Genomic DNA, 25,182 nt, shown 5'->3' on the forward strand with positions numbered 1-25,182 from the left:
CAGGTAAGTACCATCGTTGTTCCCAGTACCAAGCAAAATAGACCACAAAATGCGACCTTCGTGGCAAGTTTAAGCGCGAACAGAGCGGCGGTTCGCTCAGGAAAATTTTTTAGTGTTCCAGTTATCGTCGCAACACCCAAGGGTAAGGTGGTTAGAATGTTCTTACCTAGGGGTAAGAACCCCTCCCCTAACCACCTTACTTCGGGGAGCAGAGTTGCGCGTCCATCCGCCATCTTGAGTTCCAGGTCGTGCGGGAAAGCCACCCGTCTCGCAAATTATGTATAGTGGTGATCTCGCTAAGGGTGAACACGGGAGAGCGTGGCCGCCGGTACTATCAGAGCAGCCTACCGTGCCCAGCGCGAAACATCACGCATGCGCTGTGCGTGCCGAGCGAGGCTATGCTTTCAGCGCGCGCACTGCGTCATCGCAGCGTCTGTGCGTCGTCTGCTATGTTTATCGCGCATTTAGCGGTGAAGCTATGAGCCACTGTATGAATGAGTTGAAACTAGAGTCCACATGAAAAATGTTTCCCTGTGAGCGGTAATTAGTTCTTTAGCACCAATGCAATGGTTTCGGCGCCGCAGCGTAACTCGCCCACTTGTTTCAAACAGACTCAATCAGAAGATCATGGAGATTTTAACAGCCCTTTATTTGTGCAAGTGCTTACAAAAAGTCTTTTAAATTCACATAGAAGCACGCAATTCAAGGCTTCGAAGGTGGTCACTCAAAGGGGGCGCAGGCGCTACGACCTTCATTCCATATACGGGAGAAAACTATCATCCTTTACCTTTTTATATTTGGGCGTTTTCATGCAAAAATCAAGGAACCGAGGATCAAAGCAAGGTACCATTAGCAGACGAGACGCAACATAGCAGACGACGAGCAGACGCTCCGATGACGCGATGCGCGCGCTGAAAGCAAAATATCGCTAGGCCCGCACAGCGCATGCGTGATGGTTCGCGCTGGGCACGCTAGGCTGCTTTGATAGTACCGGCGGCCACGCGCTCCCGTGTTCACCCTTAGCGAGATCACCACTGTAACATACGAGCTGCCGCCAGCGGCGGCGGCGAGGAGCGGCGGGGGCAAAAACTGGCGCACGATTCTCGGCTGCTTATCAGCTGTGCTGTCGCCCCTGGCGCCGCTTCCGCAACCGCCGATGCTCAGTTGAGCAGAACTGACTCAATACGGGGCCTTGTGCGCAGCACTGAAAGCGGGCTTTCCTGTCGGATTGGAACCCGCGGCATGTGGCAATCAGACGCGGAACTCTTGCGCTAAGCGATATACAGGAACTCTAGTGGTTCCTTCTTCACTGGAGCCCATATACAGTCCGCGCCGCCTGTGCTCGGTCCACCAGCTGAAACCCTAATTTTCTTCAAATAAAAAAAATCAAACGCGAATTGGAGATGCGCATGTTCTTCAAACAGCCCCCGCTACTCGTGAACCAAGTCATGCGGGTGCGGTGGCAGGGGGTATATATCGCTCTCAAGGAAACAGCCTAGAAGACGATGCTCACATAGGAGAGGGCTTCTGTCTTAGTGCGGCTCGCCCAACGCAGCCACGACCGCAGTGTCTGAACCCAAGTTACCGCGTACGTGCGCAACCCTTTTTTGCTCGGCGTCCCACGATGCGCCGAAGGAGGACCGCGCAGTACAAGCGCCTGACCCCGCATCCGCGATTGCTAGCGAGAGGAAACTCGAAGCCTAATGGGAAGTTGGCACATTGTCGCGAAATGGGACGTGGAACGAGGACAGACAACACCGTTGCACGGCGACGATAAGGATATGAGGAGACAAAACAGCGCAGTGAAAGGAGATATGCACTGAAAAACTTGGGTGACGACACACGAATGAACCAGGGGAAGCCCGTAGACTGGTCACAAACCAAGAGGCATTCGGCTGTCAAATTTCGCGCCACCGCAGCTAAATCGCACGGCCGACATTAGGAGAGAGAGAGAGAGAGACAGGGTGCGTGTGCGCGCGCGCGTTCTTACCACGCTATCACACGACGTGCCAAAAGCCTTGTGACGTAATCGGGCGGCAGCCAAACGGTCAGCCCGATGATCAGTACACTGATGGCGCCATCGAGACGAAACCGGCAGTTTGGTATCGGCGATGTTTCAGCGGGTAATAGCCCCACGCCAAGTAACGGCGTAACCACAGTACACATTGTTCTTACGACTTGGGTTCACCTGAGCCCCCCCACCCCAGTGCCTCGTGAAGAAACGACGGGGCGCGATTCGTTCGCAATTTTTTTGACTAAAAGCGACCACGCAGTGGCGAGAGCCACTTGAGTGTCCGCCTCCAAGTATGTCAATATACATAATTTAACGTAACCGTTTTTCAATCGCCTTAACGTCACAAGATAATTTCACTTTTCTACTTGAAACACTATGAGCTCCAGCTGCAATCCCACATAATACTCGCTAAACTTGGTCGGCATCAGTCAATTCCACACTTATGACGCAACAAGTGCGGAAAAGTAGCTGGTCAGTCGGCACCCTTCTGTCTCCCTCAATATTTAACTTATCTGAGGTTCGCGTCAAGACTGGCATTCATGAATGGAACACTTTTTTTTTCTATCGGGACGGAGTTGTAGGTCGTTTTCATGGTTACCGTAAAAGCGGGACCGAAAGGAAAAAAAAAAACCCAATTCTCTCCCTGTGCTCAGCCCTCGCCCAGTAAACGAGATGTCCATTAGGTGGCATATTCTCAATTGGCGAAGAGAAAAAAAGTATCGACCGTCTTCAGCAGCTGCACGCTTCACCTCTCATCTTCCTAAACCACCTTCCCAAGGATAACAATGTCTTCACATGTCCCTTCCGCCTTTAATGTCTAATTATTATACTAATTATTCAATGTCTAATTATTACACGAGAATACAATTAGCGCAAGCCAGTACATCTCGTAAAGAGCGACGACGGCGGGGGTAGACCTGGCAAGAGGCAAATGAGTTTTACTGAAGCCGATTTTCTTTTTTTAGACAACTGCCCCCAAGTTTTGATCAGAAAGGAATTTTGATCAGAAAGTGATATAGCTTATACCACCACTTCCTGCAATGTTTATTCAGTCAAGTTTTTTTTTTTTTTTTCCAGCTAAGCCCATAAAACGTTTAAAGATGTAACTACGTCTGCCCTCTCTCTCCAACGACTTCCACCTTCATGACCATCCTATGTTTATTCCCATCCGCTATATAAACGCTCCTTACACCCATTTTCGTCAGTATTTTCACGCATCTCGGCTTTAAGCACACCGCAGAGGAACAAGTTACTCCCGTGCTACGTTGTCCGCAATTGTGAATAGCGAATAAGGGGGACAACAAAGATGTGAAACGTTTGCCCCAAAACTGCTCGCGCCAGTAGTTAAATCAAGCCGTAAATGTCAACGAGACACGTGGCCCCATGGCAGCCAGGCAACAAGCTCGCAAGCTAAACTGGAAAACAAGTAACAGATAAGCGCAAGGTATGTCATGCGGCAGGCTGCGTTGCACAGCAGTCAGACTCTTACCCGTGTTGCTTACCCCAACGGCAGTTTTACGAGGAGGAGGAGGAGGAGGTGAAAGAGCCGTTTTTCCCAAGAGCGACGACGCACCAGAACCTTTCCTGGGCACCCAACTCGCACAAGGCGCCTTATTCGACAGACAGTGGAAACAACTGATCGGGGCAAGGGCAGAAACGCAAACAAGGGCCGCTTTATCCACCACGCAACACAGCGCCGTTGCACGGTTAATCAGCCAGCCTTGTTCTCCCTTTCACGCCCCCGCAGGGCCGACGGACGTGCCGAAACAGGCGGCTATCCCACGTTATGGCAGAAAAGCCGCCCGCCAGGCGACCTTCGAAGTCCACGGTTCGGCAGGGAAGCGCCGAAGGGAAATTTAAAAAAAGAAAAAAAAAAAAACTAGCAGGCAGCGCTGACCGCGCTTCACGGCTCACGTTACACCAGAATGTGAGGCAACGCTCCCCTTCAAGCCGCGAGCGTAACTTGAGACGATGGAACGTCCATTGTACAGGCGCACCCTGCCGCACAAGCGGAGCTGGAGGGGAACGGGAGATGAACAAAAAGTACCATCGAAATTCCCGACGAAAAAAAGCCGCAGGATGATTTTACGGCCGACGGACGGCCCGTGCTTTGCGCGCACAGCCTTCGAGTCGCGTAAACACGGACCCACGACCATGACCGCGCGCACGCACACGCGAAGACTGCCCGCTGGGACAGAAAGGACATCCGACAAAGAGCAATCCCCGCGAACGAAAAATAGGAGCTGCTGCTTCCGATCCGTCAAAGTCGAGCGCTGCGATCGTGAAGGATTTATGATCTGGAGGGGATACGAAGAAAGGAGCATGTTATTGGTCAGAACCTTCAAGTAACGGAAAGCTCGCAAGTCGATTTTGCTGTCAAAACTCACTACACATCAGGAATTCGGCTCCGCCGGTTTCTGCGGTAAAGTTGGTTGAAAAGGACGTCGCTTTTGATTGATTTTTAAAAACAGCGTTGCTATCAAATTGGTTTGTCAGGAAATGAAAGGAAGATGCCAAACAAGAAAAAACTGACAGCCGTCTTTCCCACGTGGCATCTGCGTATGCAAACACGCTTGCTTATCGAAAGCAGCGAAGAAAATTTTTTAAAGCAAGACCATATGGTCTCGACACCTAATGGTCCCAGTCGTGACACAGATCCAGGAAAACCGGAGCTCATGACTAACCTCGACTAGGGTCGGCTCTTTCGCCACTCGAAATATGAGCCTGGGTTTTGCAATGATGCAGTGCTGACGCTCCCATCTCCGTGACACAGGGATGTGAAAGCAACTTCCGATTTTTTTCGAGGTCAGGCGAAAAACACGTTTAAATATCCGAAATAACAATAATCCAACGCAGCGCTTCTGCGATCTACGATTCGGCGGGAAGTATATCCCCGCACGCAAGTAGTTCATGAATAGTCTAAGCGATCTTTCTGACACACACGCGTACTTGGCGAACCTTGGCTTTTTGCACTTGCGGATGTGACAGAAGCAATCGCTGACTGCTGATGAGGCGTAGTACAGAGATTAATATCGGTGTATTCCAACAAATATACGCGGGCTTAGTAAAAAAAAGTCGAAACCTGGCGAATACAGCGAGCTAAAGGGCGCTGGAGAACACTACAACTGAGATATTCCGACTAACTTGTAGTTGCTTGTAGTGGGTAAAGACCACAACGCTGCTGACAGGCCGACATTTCACGAAAGAGCAAGCAACTGCCGGGACACGCAGCGGTTTGCTAGCTACGTATGCGAAAGCGAGGTCTAGGTAAAGCACGATCGCAAAGTGTATGACGTTATACCAGTGAGAAAGATAAAATAACACCACGAATTGAGGTAAATCAGTACCAAACGTTAGGCTTAGTCGGCCAGAAAGCTGGCAATATTTCGGTGCTACCAGTGCTCTGTGGGAAACACTTCAAAAAGAACACAGGATCCATGGCATAATTGAATAAATAAAACCAAACAGCAGACACTTACCTTGCACGAGAATCCTAAGGCAATATTTGGAGCACTATCATAACAAATTCCCCGCACGGAGCATCAGTCGCGTAAGTTGACCACCATTTTGCCAGGTTTGCCTGACAGAGCTAAGTGATGAAAAATCAAAATGCAAAATGACATTACTATATTTCGTGCTTTAAGGCATAAAAACCTGTGTAGTTGATATTTTTATAAATATTTTTGAAGTTAAATAAAGTTATAGTTAGTTTTCCGCACGTTTTTGTTTGTAAAAGAATCAACAAGTGGGACTATGTATCATACAAAAACACTGCAAATAATAGAAGAATAAGTTTTATATAACCCTTTTTATGCAGCTAATTTTATGGGTGAGTTTAGACACTTATTTATTCTTAGAACAATTGAAGTTTTTGTGCAGTTGCGTATTTGGGATCACGTCACTCCAGGAAGCACTAAACGATCAGCATCGTCCCAGTGTTACAGCCCGTGTTCACGCTTGAAGAGCGCTTCAAGTTTCAAGAATTCACGTGCTAGTGTTTGTGGAGGCGCCGTTTAGTGTCATCGCGCGTGCCTCGCGCGCGGGCCATGCGGTTGTGGCGTTTTGGGTGTGGTTAATAGATGGCTGTAAACGTAGCTTACACGAGTTGCGCGTGCAATCGCAGCCCCCAAACCGTGGATTGGGGCCGCAACAACATCATAGCATATGGGGCTTGCAACGCTGTCGTCCTCTATGATCCTCAGGTACTCGTCCCATTGTGTGGAAGCGATACGGGACTTGCACAACTAACAACTACTTGTTGCGCAGATCAACGGTGGGGCTGGAGCCGTCATCCACACTCTTGTCAACCACAGCGCCAAAGTTAACTGTGTTCGGTGGATTCGCAAGGAAGGACGTGAGTTGACGCCCCGATCTGTGAACAAATCGTTATTGATCTTCGATCGTTACAAATCGATTTCTTCGCAGGCGCAGAGACTGCCTTGCTTAGCACGTCCGTCGACAAAACAGTCACGCTATGGCACCAGAAAGGCAATCACGTATGTATCTGGTAAAAATAGGCCGCATAAAGTTTTGTCTGCGCATTATTTGTGGTTTGAATACGCTTCAGCTAGCTTCCTGTAAAAGTTTGTTCCAGGTGCAAAGCTTGTTGGCCATGAGAGCACCGTGACAACGGCGGATGCTTTGTATACACTTCCTGGTGAAGATGGCCCATTGGTTGTAACGAGTGCTGGTGGAGACTTCACCATTCGAATATGGGAGGTTGACGAAGGTATGGTCACTGATAAGTTGATTGTCAAGAACATTAAAGTGCATTTCAAAACTTATTAGCAAGCGGAACGTTCGTGCAGGGTTATCGTCGAAGTGCGTGCAAGAAATCGACCTAAAAGGAAACTTTGCGGTGGACGTTCGGATGTGTTTCCTCCCAGCCACGTCTGGTATGTATGTCAACTCACATTCGCTATATTGCGCAGAACTTGTCGCTGCAAAGAATGAGAAGACGTGGCCCTCCGGGGACGGTACCGATGCTGTAATGTAATGCGCTGTCGAATTGTGAAGAATAATTTGCATGAAGAGCTAGGTCACTGTTTGGTGGCGTCTTGGTCAGAAACAAACTTGGCAAGGTGGTGTAGAACAGACAGCCCTCTCACCTTACGAGGTGCCCTGAAATATACAGGTGCATCATCAAGTCATCACTTATCTTAAAGTACCAAAATAATGAAACGAAGTGATGGCCCTCAGAAAAATGCCACAAATCGTTTCTGTGCGAAAAATACACCTCACAAATGTACTTCTTAAATGCCTGTGTTTGCATTTGTGTCATTTCGTGCATGCTTAGTTTTGTAACTACTGGGAGGCACTGTGTTGCATTGTTTGTGCAACCATAATAAGCTGACAATTCCTTGCTGCTTACTGCACAAAAGAGGAAAAACTCACAGAAAATTGTTGCTGAATCTGTGAAGTCAATTCAACACATGCAAAGTGAATTAGTTATCTGATTCTAGTCATAATGAGCCTTGCCAGTGTAATCTATAGAGCATCACTTCTGCTTTTGAAGAAACGCTGTACACTCTGAAAGCATGTTAGACTGTCGATCTCCTCTGAAGCATTAGTTAGTAAGCTAGTGAGAAGAGACAGGACAAAACACTGCTGTCAGCATCAATCGAGATTGATGAGCTCATACCGGGAATTTTAATGCTGTTGTTTTATTGTTTTCAGTTCCAATGATGGCTTGCGGAGGGAATGACATGTTGGTTCACTTGTACTACAGAGATGCCAAAGCAGGCTTCGTTAAGTGCCACACTTTGCACGGCCACGAAGACTGGGTCAGAGGCATTTCCTTTGGCATGTGCGGTAAGGGATATGCACAAGCTGGGCATTCAACTTACACTTGCTTTCTTCTTCTTCATGCACCTGAGAAGTCATAACTTGTTGCTGTTGTTGGCGGTGCCAAACTGCAAGATCAAACTCGGAATTTTTTTGTGTGCATGCACCTTTAAAATGAAATTTATAACTGCCAAAAAAAAAAAAACCTTATGTTAGTATTGGTGGGTCACTGCTGTGGCATTACACATATGCAACTTTTGGCGAACATCGTGAGCCATAATGCAAGAAGGGACCAAGTACTCCTCAAACACCACCATCAACAGAAGACCAATGGGAGGTTCTGCTGACAACTCCAATGACCAGTTTATTTGGGTAACTCGGGCAAGATGAGCAGCAGGAGACCATGGTTCATGGTTTCCTGGAATGAGGAAACCACCCATAGGGTTTAGGCAATGCCTGGCTATTAAGCAGTCTTGTCCTCCACCGTCATTCCACTCTGTGAACGTAGATGACCAGTGAAGCTGACGTAACTGAGGAGTTTTAACAAGGGTACGAACTTGGTGCGATGATAGATACATTTTTTTTTCCCCTTCTACTGAGGTTGCAGTCGTGGAACAACCCCTGCCCTTGCTGTAGCACCATGCGTGCCATATACTGCTGTGAAAATTGGCGGCGACGCCAACAGTGCAGTGCTGTTGCCTGCTCGGTTGGCAGAGTTAGTAGTTTCTGGCCTGGTGGACGCCTCCTTCAGCAACAGCTGCCTATGAGCAAGCAAACAAACAAATGCGCACAAACAAATGTCTTGCGCTATGAAATGCTTTGCACTTCAAAGACACGTGGAGCCCCAGTACTGTGCTCTAGTGTGTGCAATGACCGCCACCTTGGGGGAGCCAGAGGAAACTAACAACACAGGTTATTGGAGCACAGGCAAACAGAGGGCGTGTTTTTGTTGAGGCAGAACTGTTGATCCAGAAGAAAAATGCACAGAACCGTAGCCGGAAACGGCTTTGCTGTAAAACAGTTCTGTGTGCTTCTTGCTAGACTTATAAATAGGGGTAGCAAGATGGCACGAAGTGAACTCGCATCAGATGTAACAGTATATTGTTTTCTTTCAGCCTCAGTGTGTATATTAGTGTTTGGTTTGGTTTAGTGCATTATACTTGCATTGCTTCTTTATTACATGCTGTTAATCAAGCCTTTACAGGTAAAAACAAGATTAGCGCAAGACTAAGCATTCATAAATGCTGTGAATAGACACCATGCAGTCTTTAGGGTGAGGAGTGTGTTAGTTCGTGAGACTGTTACGCGAGTCAGACAAAGCGGAGAGGACTGTCAGTGAACGCTTGAATGGTGACCTTGGCCATGTCTGAATCTGTCCAACAAACAAACACTACCGGCTGTTCACTTGATTGGCAGTTGCCGTTTTGAAGTGTTTGTGCCACCTATTTTCCCCTGGAATATTGCTGCGTTCAGAAATTGAGCAATGTGTCAGTTTGGAATTTTAGCAAGGTTCGCACAGGTCCTTGAAAACCTTGAAAACCCTTGAATTTAGAAGTTTAAATTTCAAGGCCTGGAAAGTCCTGGAATTTTTAAAGGGTTCTTGAAAACCCTTGATTTTTCTGGAGAGAACCAATGGCCCTATCTTTGCACAAGAATTTAAAGTGTTTGTCGTAAATTCTAGGTTTTAAAAATGTAAAGAAACATTGTAACAATCAAGTTTCAGTGTATTGCGTGAAATTACGAGTTGTGGATTCTCATTATTACGAGGCAACATTGGGAGCAGCACTGCTCAATAGAATTCATATCACGATACAATCCCGTGAAAGCCGGCTTCTGTTCTCTATCTTGCATGTTCCATCTAGTCTGTCTGTGGACGGCCTTCAATGCATGTTTGCTGTGCCTCATACGCTCCATCTGTGTTTGCTTTTACGTGCAAATGGTGGACGTGTACATAGTTCATCCTGCCTTGCAGCAGTACTTGCTGAGTTAATTTCAGCTGATACTCTTGCTGACAAAGCAGGAGATGCAGGCAACATTAACTAAGTTTTGAAATCAAACAGCCTCAGCAAAACACCAAGAAAAAAGAAAAAAACCTCTAAATATAAACTATGAAATAAAAAATAAAGCTGGTGGAGCATTCCTGAACCCATAGCGCCTATCTAAATGTGCATTGATGTTCTTAGGTATTAGGAAATATCAAAATTTTGTACTGTGCTGAAAAAGTTATAAATAATCCCAGATAAAACATAAGATTGGGATCTTGAAAATGTGTTTTTTGGTGGTTGAAAGACCTTGAAAACCCTTGAATTTTTGCTCTTGAAGCCCGTACAAACCCTGTTTAGTGCTATTATCAAAATATTAATGGAATTGTTTGAAATGCTTGATGAGGCTTGTGGGAAGTTTCTATGCATGTGGATTAGCTACAAAAAGAAATATCACTCCCTTTGCTGAACTTTTTTTCTTTAATCTCATTCACAATCAGTTCTCCCAGCTGCGTGTAGGGGTAGAAAGAAAAGTCTTAATTTGTAGCACGAAAATTTGTCTTTTGTGTAGCAATACCTAAACAAAACATCTTTTCCAGGAAAACAAGTGGTGAGAGAGCAACAAGGGCTGCAGCTTTCTGTGAGCACATTGGTAGGATGTCTTGGTAAAATCAAAAGAGGAAAAATATAAAAGGCTTCAGCCAGATCGGTCAGAGAGCTGGAGTGTTTGTCTTAAGTCTTTCTTGTCCTCACTCCTCGTTTTTGTGCTTTTATTTCGCTTTTGATCATAAAGTGTTTCCCTAAGGAGTGGTTCAGCGTAAATGAAAAGTGTTATGAAAGCTATGTTTTTTGGTTTAAAGTGAGATTGCTGCATTGACAGATCCTGCGCAGGGTGGGCAAATGATCATTAATCATTGAGTTGCTATTCACTTTTGGAAGTTGCTGATATCTTTTGAATTTACAAATCACTATTGTACTGATGTTCTGGCGCAACTCTATCTGGCAAAACTGAACTGAGAGAGTACGGCGTCTTCACTGCGTGCCACTTCACTTTACCAAGGGCCATTGATAATAAATGCGAATATCCTTAGATATTCTGGTGCTTGCAGCATTTGATTCGAGCACCAGTAATTTTAGAGTTCGGTGGGTTTATTTATGTCGGTCTTGTTTTACATCCTGATGTTTGATTGCTGCTTACACAGCTCACATCACACTTGATTTCTTTCAGCTGATAACAGCTTATTCCTAGCTTCCTGCAGCCAGGACAGTGTCATTCGAATCTGGAAGATATCGCCAAGCAGTGACCACAAGCCGGATGATAACGAGAATTCTGCTGGTGAAATCAAGCTTCAGGAAGTTCAGTTTCCTGCTGTCGTTGATGGTGAGTGGGGGAAGAATAAAAATGACATCTTGTTTATCAATTACTGATGTTTATCACTCTGGGTGTTTGAGTGTAGCAAGATTTTTGTTGTTATTGTTAATTGGCTTGGGTCTTTTTTGTGTGAAAAGAAGTGTTATAGTCTATAATATGGTTTGTGTAGGACTTTAAACAGTGTGTTTATTTCACCTTCTAATGCCTGTTTTCACACTTTCAACTCAAGTTGGCCGTTTATTAGTACTAGCACATTTTTGGTGGGCACCAGTACAGCATGGAATAATTTCCCTTTTCAAATTGTGGCAATTCCTTTTCACAGTTTACCTAGGTTGTTCACATTTAAACTAGCACATCCATCCAGCATGCTTACAGTTGCTCTGTTGGCTCTAGCTGTAACTAGCAGTAACCATTATACAACTGAAGCAAAACAGCGCGAAAAAACGAAGGACGAGGGAGAACACACACACGAGCGCTGTATGTGTTCTCCCTCGTCCTTCGTTTTTTCGCGCTGTTTTGCTTCAGTTTATAATGAACCAACTGGCCCCACTTCAGACATTAATTCAGTCCATTATACAAGTTCACCTCGGGAAGGCAGTTGAAGCTGCGCTTGCGGTGAAACTCAACTGTTTATTCATTTGTTGCGCTCCAGCTATAGGAAGTGTAGGTTTATTGACTGAACAAGATATGGGTGCTGAATCTACAACTTTGTCAAAAAGTGCGCACATTTTTCAGGGTCTTTGCGAAATATTATAAAAGCTTTTCTTTTTTCTTTCTTGGATTTTTTTTTTTTTTTTCATTTCATGATGCATGAGTGGTTTATTGTTTATTGTCATTGGACAGCCAAGGTAAAGTATTGCCTTCTCTAAGCGCCTTTGTTTACAAACGACCGTCATTTTTTTTTTTACAAGGCCGTAAAGATTCCTTCTCTTGCTGCGTCGTGTTTTGCAGGAACTGAGAAAACCTTTACCGTTGCCCTGGAGACTGTTCTTTCCGGCCATGAAGGTTGGGTCTACAGTGTACACTGGTGCCCAGTGACTACCCGAGGTAAAGGATAGGATTGGCTTGGATTGTCTGCAAAAGATGGGGACGGAACACGTGTGACATTCCATGGCATTTGAGGGTCATATTCAGAGCGATGTGTTATCAGATGCCAATGCTGATGTGTCAGGTGGTGTCAAAGAAAAAAGTGAAATCATAGAAATTGTATCTGAACAAGTTGGCTACGGGCGGAGTGAAAATTCAGTTTTCATCTGGCTTAAAGAACTAAATAATTCTAACCCTTTTTTTCTGTCTCGGGGAAGGGGGTGTACTACATGTTATTGGAAAGTGCTACAACTAACACTTGCTCTTTTAGGGTGCATAATTTATTTTTATCACTTGCGTTTTTATATGAAGCACCTGGCATACTATAGTGGAGTGCTCTGTTTAGAGCGATACCCCATCTGTTTCAGTCTCTAAACTTCAAATTATTGTGTTTATTGAACACTCTGAACAGGCTCTGAAAATCTTTTTACTGTTATGGTGGGCACTTCGTGCATTGTGTTATTGATTATGCCAGACCATTTCACGCTTCCCTTTATGTTCGACTATTCATGTTGAAGTGTACTGGCCTTGTATGACCTAAGGCAGTTATATTTTTCTTAGTCCCCCTCCCCCCACTGGACATCATTTGCACTCAAGCATACTTGCATTTCACTCTCATCAAATACACAACTACTGCAGCCTGGCATCGACCAAGCACACTTAGGCTCAGAAGCAGAATACCATGGTAACAAGCATTTTTTCACGCGTAAGGTTTGTTTCTTTTCGTTTTGATTTATTCAGTTCAGTACAAATGGTTGTGCAGGTAGAGGGGAAAGAAAAGTAAAAAAGGACTAAAGAAAAAGTGCGAAATTAGACACTGGGTATCCACAGGACCTGTCTAATACTGCCGTGCATGTGCACTTTCAGGCGAGGACGGGAGCGAGTTGCACTGCCTTCTCTCGGCGTCCATGGACAGAACCGTGGTTGTGTGGGCGCCTGACGCTTCGACGGGGCTCTGGCTTGACAAGGTGGGGCCAAGCATCAAGTGTTGCATGCGTGTGTGGGTGTCGAGTGGGGCAGCGGGTGGACCGGCTATGTTTCGTGGAAATTACCGAGGGAACTTTGGCGAATGGCCTGTCTGAGTACCCGTCAACCACATTCACCATGCTGTCGCTCTTTAGAGCAGTATGTTTTGTGTGGGCCGCCTCCAGTTTTCGAAGGACTATTTGCTAGTGGCATTTGCAGGAGTTCTCCCAAATTTAAAGCATCAGCATCGCCATCACCGTCATGCGAAGCGCATTATGCTGATCAAGGCCACAGGAAAGGAAGGGGCTGCCGTCACGCATGGTTAGCTGTGTACTGTGTTGGCACTGAAACTCAAAGTTGTCCTGCTCAGGAGCAAACTCACAAACAGCAGTTGGTCACTTTGGAAGCAAAGCACTCATTTGATGGCCTCAGCGAAAAGTTCGTACATAGATTCTAACATTTCCCAACTTCGTCCTTCCTGTGTAGCCCGAGGAGTGTTTTTGTTTTAATATATTCGTATGTGTATATATTTTACTGCAATAAACGAAAGTCTTGTGGTTTACTGCAACGGTACTGAAGAACCTGTGTGGCATAGAAGTTGGTAATTTTATTTAGTGCTTCTCCACAGCCGATACTCTGTAAGATGTAAAACAAAGAAAAACAACAGGATACAGTTGCTTGCAAAAAAAGTTACATCTTAATTGTAACATAGAGTAGTGACTAGTGTCACTAGATGAGGGATCAGAGTGCCGCCACTGAGGCACGCAAGTGAGCAACGGCGGCCATTTTGGTGTTTATTAGTATTGCGAGATTGCCGCTTCTACGGCCTCGCTGCTAACTTCGACCGGGTCGTTTGTTAACCACATGCCGAAGATGCAGCAAAACAGCACCTTCGGACACACATCTGCAGCTGAAATGCTGCTACACGCATTATCTTTGATTCGCGTTTGAAATGACGCCAGTTGCGCGCAGCTGCAGAGCAGGGAGGACAAGTTAGGCCTACCATAGTTAACCGACTAAAATGCATTAACAACAAAATGGTGGCGCCCATGAACCATTGCGGCATAAGCAAATGTCACGTGATGCTAACTGATTTAAGATCATTGCGGCGGCACGGAACTGTAGGAGAAACAAGTGCCGATACTCTGAAACTTTATCTAGTGGCACTAGTGGTTGCCAGTAACACCAATGCCAGCCCAGTTTTGTTTTTAATCGTGCAGTTTCGTATGCACAAAGCATAGGCCTGAACTAAGTTTTTTTTTAACCTTTGAAGTATTCCTTAAATAAACCACGAGCTGTTCCCAGATTTTTCTCTGGTTGCCTTGTGTAATGCTTATTGCGCAAAATAAAATGAACTGAAATTCAAGAGAGCTGTGCAGCTTCCCTTTGGAGCAGTATGGTTGTGCTGACGTATATGTGCATTATTATTTATTTCTGTGCATTTAGCGGGGGAGAAATGAGCAGTCGTCTGTATCCTGAGTAGTATGGGTGTGTGTGTGTGTCTGCATGCATGATTGTTACAGCATAAATGACCGCTTGATCATGGGCAGTTGCATGAGGTACCTGGAACTCCATAAAAGGTACTTCTAGCCTACCCAAACCGAGGCGTGGGGTCAAGGTGCAGGTTCTTGATGAGTGACCCAGTGTAATTTCTATTCTTGTATTCTCGTCATAATCTTCCTGGCTTGGCTGTTTGTGGTCATGCTTTCTTTCTTGGTTCCCCCAGGCCCGGTTTGGTGACATCGGGGGAAACACGCTAGGGTTCCTGGGTGCCGTGTTCAGCCCCGATGGGAAGAGCATCCTTGGTCATGGTTTCCACGGGTCCTTCCACATGTGGACACGACCGGAGGTAAGTCGGTCCTGATTGGCCACCAGTCAGCAGGCAGGGCAGCACTGAGGCGTACCTTTGGGGCCTACGGTGAATGCGAACAGGCTTCTACGATGGGTACCTTGCGTTGCAAAGGAATTGTGAGGTACGAGTCTGCTGTCTAGTAAATGTGTTTACATGCTTTGTGTCTACAGGAAGCGTCCCTAATTGAAGCTTTTTTGCAATATAACCTTGCTGTACTGCAAGGGGGTTATTGCTTGAATGCCAGCTGTAGTAAAATTGTTTCAGTTGCCTTGAGCACCATCGTATGGTCGTACATACATGAAGTCAAGTTTGAATTAAGTGTCACAGGTGCTGAGTGGGACAGAACCAATTTAATACTTCTGCACAGCAACCACACTGTTTTTAAAAATTGTTAGTGAAAAATTCTGACCAGGACAGATGCATGACAAGGTCTGTAATGAATTCAAAATTCTCATAAGAGTTTAAATTTATATAGGAAGCGCACTCGTTGATGCAGTAACAGTGCTGATGACATAACGGTTTACCCAGTCTCGCTACATTGCTTGCCAGGGCAGTGGAGACGATTTGTGGCAGACCAGCGTCACTCCCGGGGGTCACTTTGACAAGGTGGAGGACCTGGCGTGGTCCCCCACCGGCGAGTACCTGCTCAGCTGCAGTTCCGACCAGACCACCCGTCTCCACGCTCCTTGGGTCACACCTCTGGGCAAGGTGAGTGCCGTCTGAATTGGTACTTTAAACGAGCCTTAGGCTGCTGGCCGGTCACGAGTTCCACGTATCAAATTATTCAATCCAGTTACTAGCTAGACCTGAACTTGGAGGTCTGAAAAGCAAATGCACATTGTGATGGGGCCAGTTGATTCCTTCACTTGCATGAAACTTGCAGGAGCCACAGCTATGAAGTTCAGATGTTTTAAAATAAGTTTACATTGCCATATTCTATTACTAACATTCCATATGGAGGGGCCCTACTTCCCTTTCTCTGCAATCAGCAAAGGTGTGAGAAAAAGTAGAAGTACTGCGATGATGGGGGAAAGGGTGATAGGCACAGAAAGAAAAGTCTGACGCACAAAGAGAAAAAGCAAGGTCCATTTAGGACCTATTAGGGATGCGGATGAATCGAGTGAAATGAATCAAGGACGAAATGAACCTAGAGCGAGTCTGCATCAGATTACCCTATAACATTTTTACACACGAAATCCAGCCGTCCAAGACGCGAAAAAAATATGCTTGACTTGCAGTGAAGCCAAATTATTTGCTGTTTGAGATTTTGACTACCTGGGGGGAGCAAAAAAATGAATGCACGCAACAGTGTGAGTGTCCAGCAGATTCGAATTGATTAGCAAAGTATTCACACAGTTTCGAAGTATTCAGGGCTTAAAATATTAGCACAGCTCTATGCGTAACGGAAACCTGTGTTCGAAATGTGGCCATTTCTGCTCCCCATCCCTCCCCCTTTCCCACTGCAGTCATGGAAGGAAATTTCCCGGCCCCAAGTTCACGGCCACGACTTGTGCTGCATCACGTCGGTCGGACGGCTTCAGTTCGTCTCCGGTGCTGAGGAGAAGGTGCTAAGGGCATTTCAAGGAACCCGAAACTTCGTCGACAACTTCAAGCGGCTCTGTAGCGTCGACCTTCTGCCACACTCCAACCTTAAGGTAACTGCACACTGCACAAGGAGGTAGGTCGTAAATAAGTTGCACAAGTTTTACACCACAATTCAGCTCACTACAAGGCCGGAGATTTTCCAGGAAGGCTTTGTGTGAGCGCTCATGTGCAGGGTGTGTGTGTCGCAGTACTGAATGGAAAGAGGTATCTTAAATGGGTGAAGCGGCACCTAGCACAGCAAGAGGAAAAAAGAAGCTGTGCAAACAAGCGGGCCAAGCTGCACAGAAAGAGCTGCTTCTGACAGTCCTGCTAACAGCAACTTGCTGAGGTCTTGCCATTTCTCTTTGTGACAGTAGCTATGTAGCATAATAATGTGGCAATGTGTGTGTGTGTGGGTGCGTGTATTTCATGTTTATTTTTGACAAGACTGCAATCACTCGCCACACTTGGCCAAATGCTTTGCTGTTGAACTTGGCTTACACTTGAGTGAGAGTTGCAGATTGTAAAAACATTCTCGAGAACTGGGCTGCGTGTCAAATTAAAGTTTTGAGTGTGACCTTGGAAGTACACAGTAGCACGTAACCAGTCCACATCACATTAGCCGACCATTTACCAAATAGGCATTTCATTTTTAAGTGAATCTTCCGTCGCTAGGATCCAGAATTTTAGGGTGCCTGCACGTGCACGCACAGAAAAACGTAACGCAGAAAAGCCAGCTTACCGAGATCAAAGTTATCGCTAAAGCAAAGGCCGCTCAAAACGTAAAGAGTAAAAGAGCCAAACAACAAGAGCAAATGCATATCAACGCTCGTGTCGGATCTATGTGTGTCTGTGGATGCGTGACGCAGTATGCACCTGATAAGGCAACCAAGCACACGGCATTGGAGAGCGAATATCCTGTTGTGTGTGCTGTTAGAACGCAGTCACCACCAAAGTAGCACGCCATGATTTGAACCTTGAGCTTATACGTTTCATCATTTGGAGTGGATTAGTAGTCATCAATGGACACCATTTTCAAGATCAGGAGAGTCAAAATAAAAGTGTGTGTAGCACGTGCCTTCCTTAGGAATGCTTAGGAATCAGTGCTCAAGAGAAACAAAATTCACCTATCTTTCACCTATATTCTGTGTCAACTTACTAAAAGCTTCACTGGTCATTGGCTTTTGCAGGGCCAGAAGGGCAAAATAATTTTATTTCGTACTGTTAGCTTCATAGAAATTACAATGAAAATCTTCCTCGAAAATGATGTGCATGTGTTAAACTTCTGTTCTGCCATGTGTACTGCTCATTGCATCATACATTTTTTTTATTTGATCATGTGTGACTGCATACAGCGGGCATTTTTATGCTAGTGTTATCACCATCTTGTCATGTTTTTAATACCTTTTACTCTTTCCTGTTTCTAGGAGCTGGCTGAAGGCGCCAGCGTTCCTTCCCTGGGCCTTTCCAACAAGGCCGTCTATGAGAGCGACCTCGCCCGAAGTGTTGAGGCTGAAGAACCACACCCAAAGAACCAATTCCCCGAGTTCCACTTCAAGCCCGTTGTTCTTTCAAGTATGTTCTTGGCAGCTGTTGACGAAGCGCTTTTGATGACTACTTTACATTGCAGTGGCAAAGTGCATTCATAACACCCAATATGAATGTTGCACGTAATGAACTTTAGCTGAAGAATTTTTCAAGTTTGTATCATCTCGAAATTCTTGTCGGCTGTGATCATTTCATCAAGGTTTTATTAATATTGAAGAGTGTGGGAGCTGGCAAGATTGGGCCAATCGAAAACCATAGATGTTAGTTTTGTCATCTGCAAGGCCGAGAACAGTGTTACATAACTTTAGTGTTTTCTGTTCTGCATACTAAGACAGGCAATTGGCTACCTAATGTCGAGCACAGTAGCTTACCTTGTTATGCCCACAGACAGTGCTTTGTTACAACAAGCTTCCATGAACAGCCTCCCTCCCATCGATCTTTGCGACTGAATTTGCGCTATGTTGGCGAATTGTGTCACTGTTAACAATGCACACTTGCTCACCAACTCCAGAGCCGCCCACTGAAGAAGACCTGCTCCAGAACACACTGTGGACAGAAGTCCGGAAGCTGTACGGGCATGGCTACGAGCTGTTTGCACTGACAAGCAGTCACGATGGCAAGCTGGTTGCCTCAGCCTGCAAGGTAGGGAAGGCTGTTGAGTCCCCTTTCGTAACCATTTCTGCAGGTCACACTTTTGCACTTTGCAGGTCACGTACTAGTATTGCACACCTTTGCACTGGTATTGCACACCAGCAAATTCATTTGGTGGTCGTGTCATTCTTTTAACCCTTTGAGGGTCTCAGCTGTACATGTACGCCATCGGCAAACACTTTCAAAATGGTCAATGATGTACATGTACGTCATTGCTTGTATGTTTAAAAAGCGCGCCTTTTTCGCCAACTTCTCTTGCTTGGCATGTACTGCCACACTTCGGAAATGCGTCAAATTTTAGATGCGAAGCATCTCGTGCTCAGGGCTGTGTCCCTCCCTTTCTTGTTGTCGTTGTTGTGCGCCGTCTGCTCTCTACTGTGCATGCACGTCTCTTCAGCCCCGTCAGCGTTTGGCCTGACATCAGCGCAGTCCACTATAAAAAGAAATAGTTAGGTGGCACCCGGTTTCGATCCCATGACTCTTTGGCTGCAACGGGAGGTACGTGGCGCTCTTCCCACTGTGCTACAAACCGAGACGGGAGCATGTGCTATGAACGCGCCTTATGTCCTTCAATCATTCAAACTACGTCGAGAAGCTACTGATACAACGAAGGCACGCAAAGCTGAACGTCAACGGAAACGACGAACTGAAAACTTTAGAGGAGGATGTTGAATTTCTCGTGGGAAAGCTGTGGCGGGAAGTGCCACGCGCCTTGCAGCTTAACCTAAGAGGACGAAGAGGGCGGGCAGCAGGGTAGGAGTGTGAGCACCCAATAAAGAAAGACGAGAACCAGGAAGTGTTCGATCAGGTAACACGGGTGTCGGTCTCTTCGCTGTCTCTACATTTCTCTACATTTCTCTACATTTCTGTCTCTGCATGGGGGTTCACACTACGTTCCCATTCGTGCTCCGATAAATGAAACAACATAACGGCAACACAATGAAACCTACACGGAACCCGAATGATGCTTCGCATCCTCCTCATGGTTCCCCACAGGAAGATGGTGTAATTTTTTTCTTGCGCCGATGGCTCTTCTTTTTATTTTTTTATGATTTACTTCAGCAGCGTGCCGGCTATCGCTTGCGCATCTGGTAACAAGGGGGCGCACTCGGTATTGCCCATTGGGCGCCCGGGCGCCTCTCGCTTCTTGCGCCTGCTACAGACCAAGGTCGCCTGTGAAACTGATGCTCTTTTCTCCTCTTTTTGTATTTTATAAGAGCGGTGCGCCGTCTATCGCTCGTGCATCCGGCTGCGCGTGCTGCGGCTGGTTTTGGTATCGTTCTCCAGGCGCTTCTCGCTTTTTGTGCCCGCAAACCTGTTGTCTATCTGATTTTGATCCACTCAAAAGGTGCCGGCTTGTTACTCTCTCATTTTTATTTAGAATTTTTCTAGTGTTACTCATGAATAAACCACATGTATTTAACAACACAAACGATTTTTTTTTTGTCACTTTATGGTCAACCAAAAAAAATTACGATATTTTTTTCTCGAAATAGATTCATCCGAAGAATTTAAATCAGCAATAAAAAAAATCGACCCTGGAGAGTCGCATTTGGCAAAAAAAATTCGACCCTCAAAGGGTTAAAGGACCCCTGCAATGCTTTTCTTTCAGGTACTTTTCAGGCTTTACGTTCATTCTTCGTGTCATGCATAGATAGACGCAAAAAGAATTATTAAGATCCATGCAGAGGTGAAAGTTATTCCATGTTTAAATTTAAAAATACTACAAGCAAATTCAAGGTTGCTCTATCTCTTAAAAACTGCTGCTCGCTTCCCACTCCTCAATGACGACGCATCACGGGACCGTTGAGGGCAGTGAAAGACGCTGCATTCCAGAAGTTTTAAGGCCACGGTTGTTTGTCCTGGGAAGCTCCTTTCCACACTTCTTGACAGCATCGTTCAGCGGCACCATGCCAACACAGCGCCAACACAGCACTGACAAGTAGAAAGCGGAAACTGTCAAAGTCACCTGCCCGTCGCTGTGTTGATGTGTATTACGTCTTTTCCCGTGCCCGTCTCCGTGTTCACAGCAAGCGCAATGTACCTTCAAAACCTTACATTTGTGAACTCTGCCGTACTTTTCAAGCTATTTTTGGTTAACAGGAAGGCTGTTCATAACAAGACTTAAAGAATGCCGCGAGTGATTCAAAGGGGGTGGGCGACCTTTGGGGTCTGTTAATAAAATGAATGTTTCACCCCTAAAGGGGGGTGGGTGATGTTTCGGGGGAAGGCGGTCTCTCAGAACTTTACTGTAAGTGTTCTTGTGTATCTGTGCTCTGAGTGCCGTCTGTGTACGGTGCCCTGCCTTGTGGGTGCAGGCGAGCACCCAGAGACACGCGGCCATCATCCTCTGGGACACGGCGACGTGGAAGCAAGTGGGCGAGCTGGTGTTCCACAGCCTGACCATCACGCAGATGGAGTTCTCGCCCGACGACCGCCACCTGCTCAGCGTGTCACGCGACAGGTCGTGGAGCGTGCACAACATAGACGTCCGACGTGAGCCCCGAAAGCGGATTTCGTATTTGCAACTGTGTGAAATCTGCCACCTTGGTGTTCTGCATAGCATGTACAGTACAACTTTGGCCTGTCGTTAAAAGGATCCTGGAACTTGCTTGCACCATTTTTTTTTTTTTTTAACTCGTATTCTGTTCTATTTTAGATCACTGCCATCCTTCATACTGTGTGTTCTGTATGAAAATTTTTGTGCATCATGTGTGTGTGTGTGTGTGTGCATGTGTGTTTTATCTTTTTAAGATATCCAACGATAACCCTTGTCACAGGACATGTACACACCGTGTAAATAGGTGTGTGTATGCTGCTTGAATGTATTTTGCCAGGGCACAGCTTGACATTATATCCATACATCTCCTCAAGTAGAGTGTCCATAAAACACTTCAGTATTGCAGACTGCTCTCTTAGCTTTTTAATTGGGCCTCTCTGCGAGTGCAAAGATATCAAGTTACACGAGCATATTTACAAGAACTAACTGCAGCTGGTAGCTGCTCGAGTTACGTACATTCACAAATGCTTGCTTAGAAACCCAGCAGGCATGGGGCCACAGAGTAACTGGCACCTGCATTTTTGATGGCACAGCGGCTTGTTTAGTCTTTAATTTGATTTAATTGCAAGTTCAAACATGGGAAGGCATGTCCTTCCCAATCACTGCTCTTGAATGGTTCTACAAGCCATGCAAATTTAGCTGATATGCAATACAATAAAGTTCTTTTACTGACAAAGTGTTAGCCAAGTTTCCTGCACAATACTTGAGCACTCAATGAATAATTAAATCTAATGGATGAAAATATCAGGTTCGGATTCTAGTGCATTGAGCCTGGTGTGCACAAACAGCTGAAGGTATACGTAAATGTCACTGCCTTATCGTCAGTGCAGACATTTGCAGACACGATTTCTTCCTGGCAACAGATTCTGCCTCCGCATGCCACTCATCACGCCGCATGGGGGAGTCCGACTTATTTGACCAATAATAGGGAAGGGTGGGCCTACAGAAGTGGTTACAAAGCATCCAGATCAGCTAAGGTTTCCTGGCCAGAGAAGTCTGGGCTTAGCATTGCAATGGATCTGACGGCTCCTAACAATATTTGTCCACATTATCAGCTCTTTTCTTGTAATAATACCAACCCTAAAATGTCAGTACCCTTTAATTAAACAACTTTCAAATACAGTGGTGCAAAGTTTTCAGATTCACTTGACTCCACATGAAGTGCAATTCAAGTGTCAGGAATTTCTAAGCAGCCTCAACAATCTTGTCATTCTTTTGCCCCCTTTTTCACCGTGCAGACATGGCGTTCCGTACAATAGCATTTTCTGACAAGAAGACGGCCATCCACCAAAGAATCATCTGGAGTTGTGCGTGGTCTCATGATGGTTCTTACTTTGCGACAGCATCAAGAGACAAGAAGGTAATCTCAAAATAGTAAATGCCCGAAATTCGTCTTACTTCCATTTCTTCTAAAAAAAAAAAGGCTCTTTTAGAAAGCCTATAAATGTGTTTAGTAGCTGCAGGTGTCTCGCATTTTTTGTATATAATAGTCTTTGATGAGCCAGGGGAAAGATTAGATGTTGCCAACGCTGGGGAGGTTAACGGGAATGTGTAATGCATGAAATCAAACTTTTTTCATAAAGCTAGTAGAATGACACACCCCTGCCCAGCAGTCTGCTGCAGAAGCCACTCAAGTACTTTACACTTAGACTTACTTCATACCTGAATTGCCTTCATCGATATTTAAAGACACGCAGGTCTTGCCGTATACAGTGCAGGACTGTTTGGAGAACTCAGTATGAGCATTGTAATGAAAACTACAATGGCTGGTCAGCTTTGCGACTACCATGCTATTCACAATATGCACTTTGTGTTGTCCAGGTTGTGGTCTGGGGATGGCGGCCCAGGGATGCTGCCTCGGAAACCTGCTTGGGACCTTTTGAGAGCAAGGCAGATCTGAGTGTGGAGGATTCGGCCACAGCAGTGAGCTTTGCCCCAGACTGCTGCGAGGAGAAGAGGTGAGCGGATCGACCCTTTTTCGTCATTGGGTTGTGGGGACACTGTTGCAATCTGAGCAAAAAGAAAAGACCATAAATTCCTCCGTGGTGGCAATCAAACCCAGCTTTCCTGGATGCTACTTGTATCTTCTACCTACTAAGCTACAAACAGTAGATGCATTGAAATAGTCGGCAGGAGGTTGTAGGCATGAAATGAATCAGTGAACCAAGGAAAGAAATTAATTTCAGTGGAGTCGATGAAGTCATGCTGTTAAATAAATAATCATTAATGCTGCAATTTAAAACCGAATTTCTGTCGTCACTGTAGTCGTAATGCAGTGCATTTCTTTTAACGCAAAACGTCCCCATTACAATGCTGCCACCATGATACCCACTGGGATTCCCCCCCCCCCCCCCCGAGGACCAGAGGAGACCATGCGTGCATTTTGTGCGTGCAAGGGGTGCTCATAATTTCACAGGAAGTTTGCACGATAATCCAAATAATCTCGCACCCTTTTCGAAGAGTACAGTTGATGCTGTGCACCACCTGTGTGGATCCACAATGGAGAGGGTAGACTCGATTTTCACTTCCTTGGCCGTGTTCTTTGTGCGGCAAAATCCAGGTACCTCGTGGCCATAGGACTGGAGAGGGGCATCATCCACCTGTACAGCTGGAGTTCGGCATCAGGCTGGACACCCTGTGTGACCTTACCACAGTCGTATCCTTTCTGTGCAGTGTTCACGGTGTTGTACTGCCACATTTTCACACCCTCATCTTCCACGCGCGCGTGCGTGCGATTCATTTACAGCTCTCCAGTACAAATCCAGTCATTGTTCCAGCATGGAAGCCCCAATTTTTGTAGCCTTATGTAATGCTAACAATATTCTGCAAAGTATTCAGTACTTGCAAGGACGTATTTGTGTACTTTTATTGCTTTGCCCAATTCAACTTTCATATGCAGCGATATTCGTGCATATCTTACCAGTACAGCCCAAGATACTCTGCGCAGCAGAGGACTGTTTAATCAGAATAAATCTTCTTTAACACAGTTATTTAGATTCCACTTTGTACCTATATTTCTAGAGGCCCCTGAAGGGGGACAAATAAATATGCAAGATAGGACTAGTTTGCAAGTACCACAACTTTCACAATTTTCAGTTCATGGCCTGTACAGCTTGAAAGTCCTGTATGTACTGAAGTAGGATTTAAAAGATTTCTGTGTGCACCCCCAAGCTCACCTGAAATGGCCTGAAGTAGTCCATTTCCAGTTGTAATGTGCTAGCAATGGCGAGGACACATCCTTGACTTGGTACGAAACCAGCGTCGCGCATCACTTAACGGTGAAGAGACTGAAGTTTTGCCCCAAACAAGACCGCAGTGCCGAAGGTGGCTTTCAGCTTGCGAGTTGTGGAGACGACCACATTGTGCGAATCTACAATGTGCGGCACCACTGTTAAATACAAATAACAAAAAAAAATACTTGTTTATGTTTGCTATTGTATAAAGATTAACAAATAAAAACTACGATCTGTATTTGAAATTGACGTCTCTTGGAAGCTGCAGTTGTAGCAAGTCACACTAGCAAGCAGGGTACAAACGTTGTATTATACTTTTCAGACATCTTACAAGTGCGTACGAACCATGCATGTTGCTGGGTATATAACTATATACACGGAATATGTCATACGATCAGACTTCTCTTGTTGAGGGCAACGATTCTGAGCCTATTTACTGGGCAAATAATCAGAAGACTCAAAAGTAGTGCAAGATTAGAATAGTAGTGTGCGTACTACAGACGTGAAGTCTTGAAGGCACAAAAAACTGGTACATGGCTGGCTGTTTCAC

The 25,182-nt window shown here is 45.6% G+C and overlaps 2 protein-coding genes across 4 annotated transcripts in view; one reads left to right on the plus strand and one right to left on the minus strand.

Moving 5' to 3' along the window:
- Positions 1 to 5,595, minus strand: part of LOC144170443 (E3 ubiquitin-protein ligase HECW2-like) — a 49,588-nt gene extending 43,993 nt beyond the window's left edge. For 2 of the 3 annotated variants that reach the window (XM_077700244.1, XM_077700241.1), the window contains exon 1: positions 5,494 to 5,595. The gene's annotated coding sequence lies outside the window, so the exon portion shown is untranslated. Of the gene's footprint in view, positions 1 to 3,516; positions 3,762 to 5,493 lie in introns of those variants that run through there. The other variant, XM_077700242.1, reaches the window with a different exon arrangement.
- Positions 5,596 to 5,923: 328 nt separating this feature from the next.
- On the plus strand, positions 5,924 to 24,877 carry Elp2 (elongator complex protein 2). Its single transcript, XM_077700245.1, has 19 exons — positions 5,924 to 6,216; positions 6,281 to 6,368; positions 6,440 to 6,510; positions 6,599 to 6,743; positions 6,823 to 6,909; positions 7,691 to 7,825; positions 11,009 to 11,161; positions 12,104 to 12,199; positions 13,106 to 13,206; positions 14,931 to 15,053; positions 15,606 to 15,764; positions 16,523 to 16,711; positions 18,068 to 18,215; positions 18,700 to 18,830; positions 21,158 to 21,335; positions 22,638 to 22,759; positions 23,221 to 23,357; positions 23,960 to 24,055; positions 24,659 to 24,877. Exons 1-19 carry the CDS (start codon positions 6,094 to 6,096, stop codon positions 24,792 to 24,794), a joined length of 2,418 nt encoding a protein of 805 aa, XP_077556371.1. The 5' UTR covers positions 5,924 to 6,093; the 3' UTR covers positions 24,795 to 24,877.
- The last annotated feature ends 305 nt before the right edge of the window (positions 24,878 to 25,182 follow it).

This window comes from Haemaphysalis longicornis, unplaced genomic scaffold, assembly GCF_048455015.1.
Source record: "Haemaphysalis longicornis isolate Haplotype H1 unplaced genomic scaffold, Haemaphysalis longicornis Haplotype H1 scaffold_2, whole genome shotgun sequence".
In the NCBI taxonomy this organism is placed as follows: domain Eukaryota; kingdom Metazoa; phylum Arthropoda; class Arachnida; order Ixodida; family Ixodidae; genus Haemaphysalis; species Haemaphysalis longicornis.

What these genes read in the sequence shown, in the direction of transcription:
- Elp2 (XM_077700245.1), top strand. Translation starts at nt 6,094, where the DNA reads ATGGCTGTAAACGTAGCTTACACGAGTTGCGCGTGCAATCGCAGCCCC. An exon ending in TGCCACACTCCAACCTTAAG is followed by an intron (nt 16,712 to 18,067) that starts GTAACTGCACAC and finishes TCCTGTTTCTAG; the next exon opens with GAGCTGGCTGAAGGCGCCAG. An exon ending in GCACAACATAGACGTCCGAC is followed by an intron (nt 21,336 to 22,637) that starts GTGAGCCCCGAA and finishes TTCACCGTGCAG; the next exon opens with ACATGGCGTTCCGTACAATA.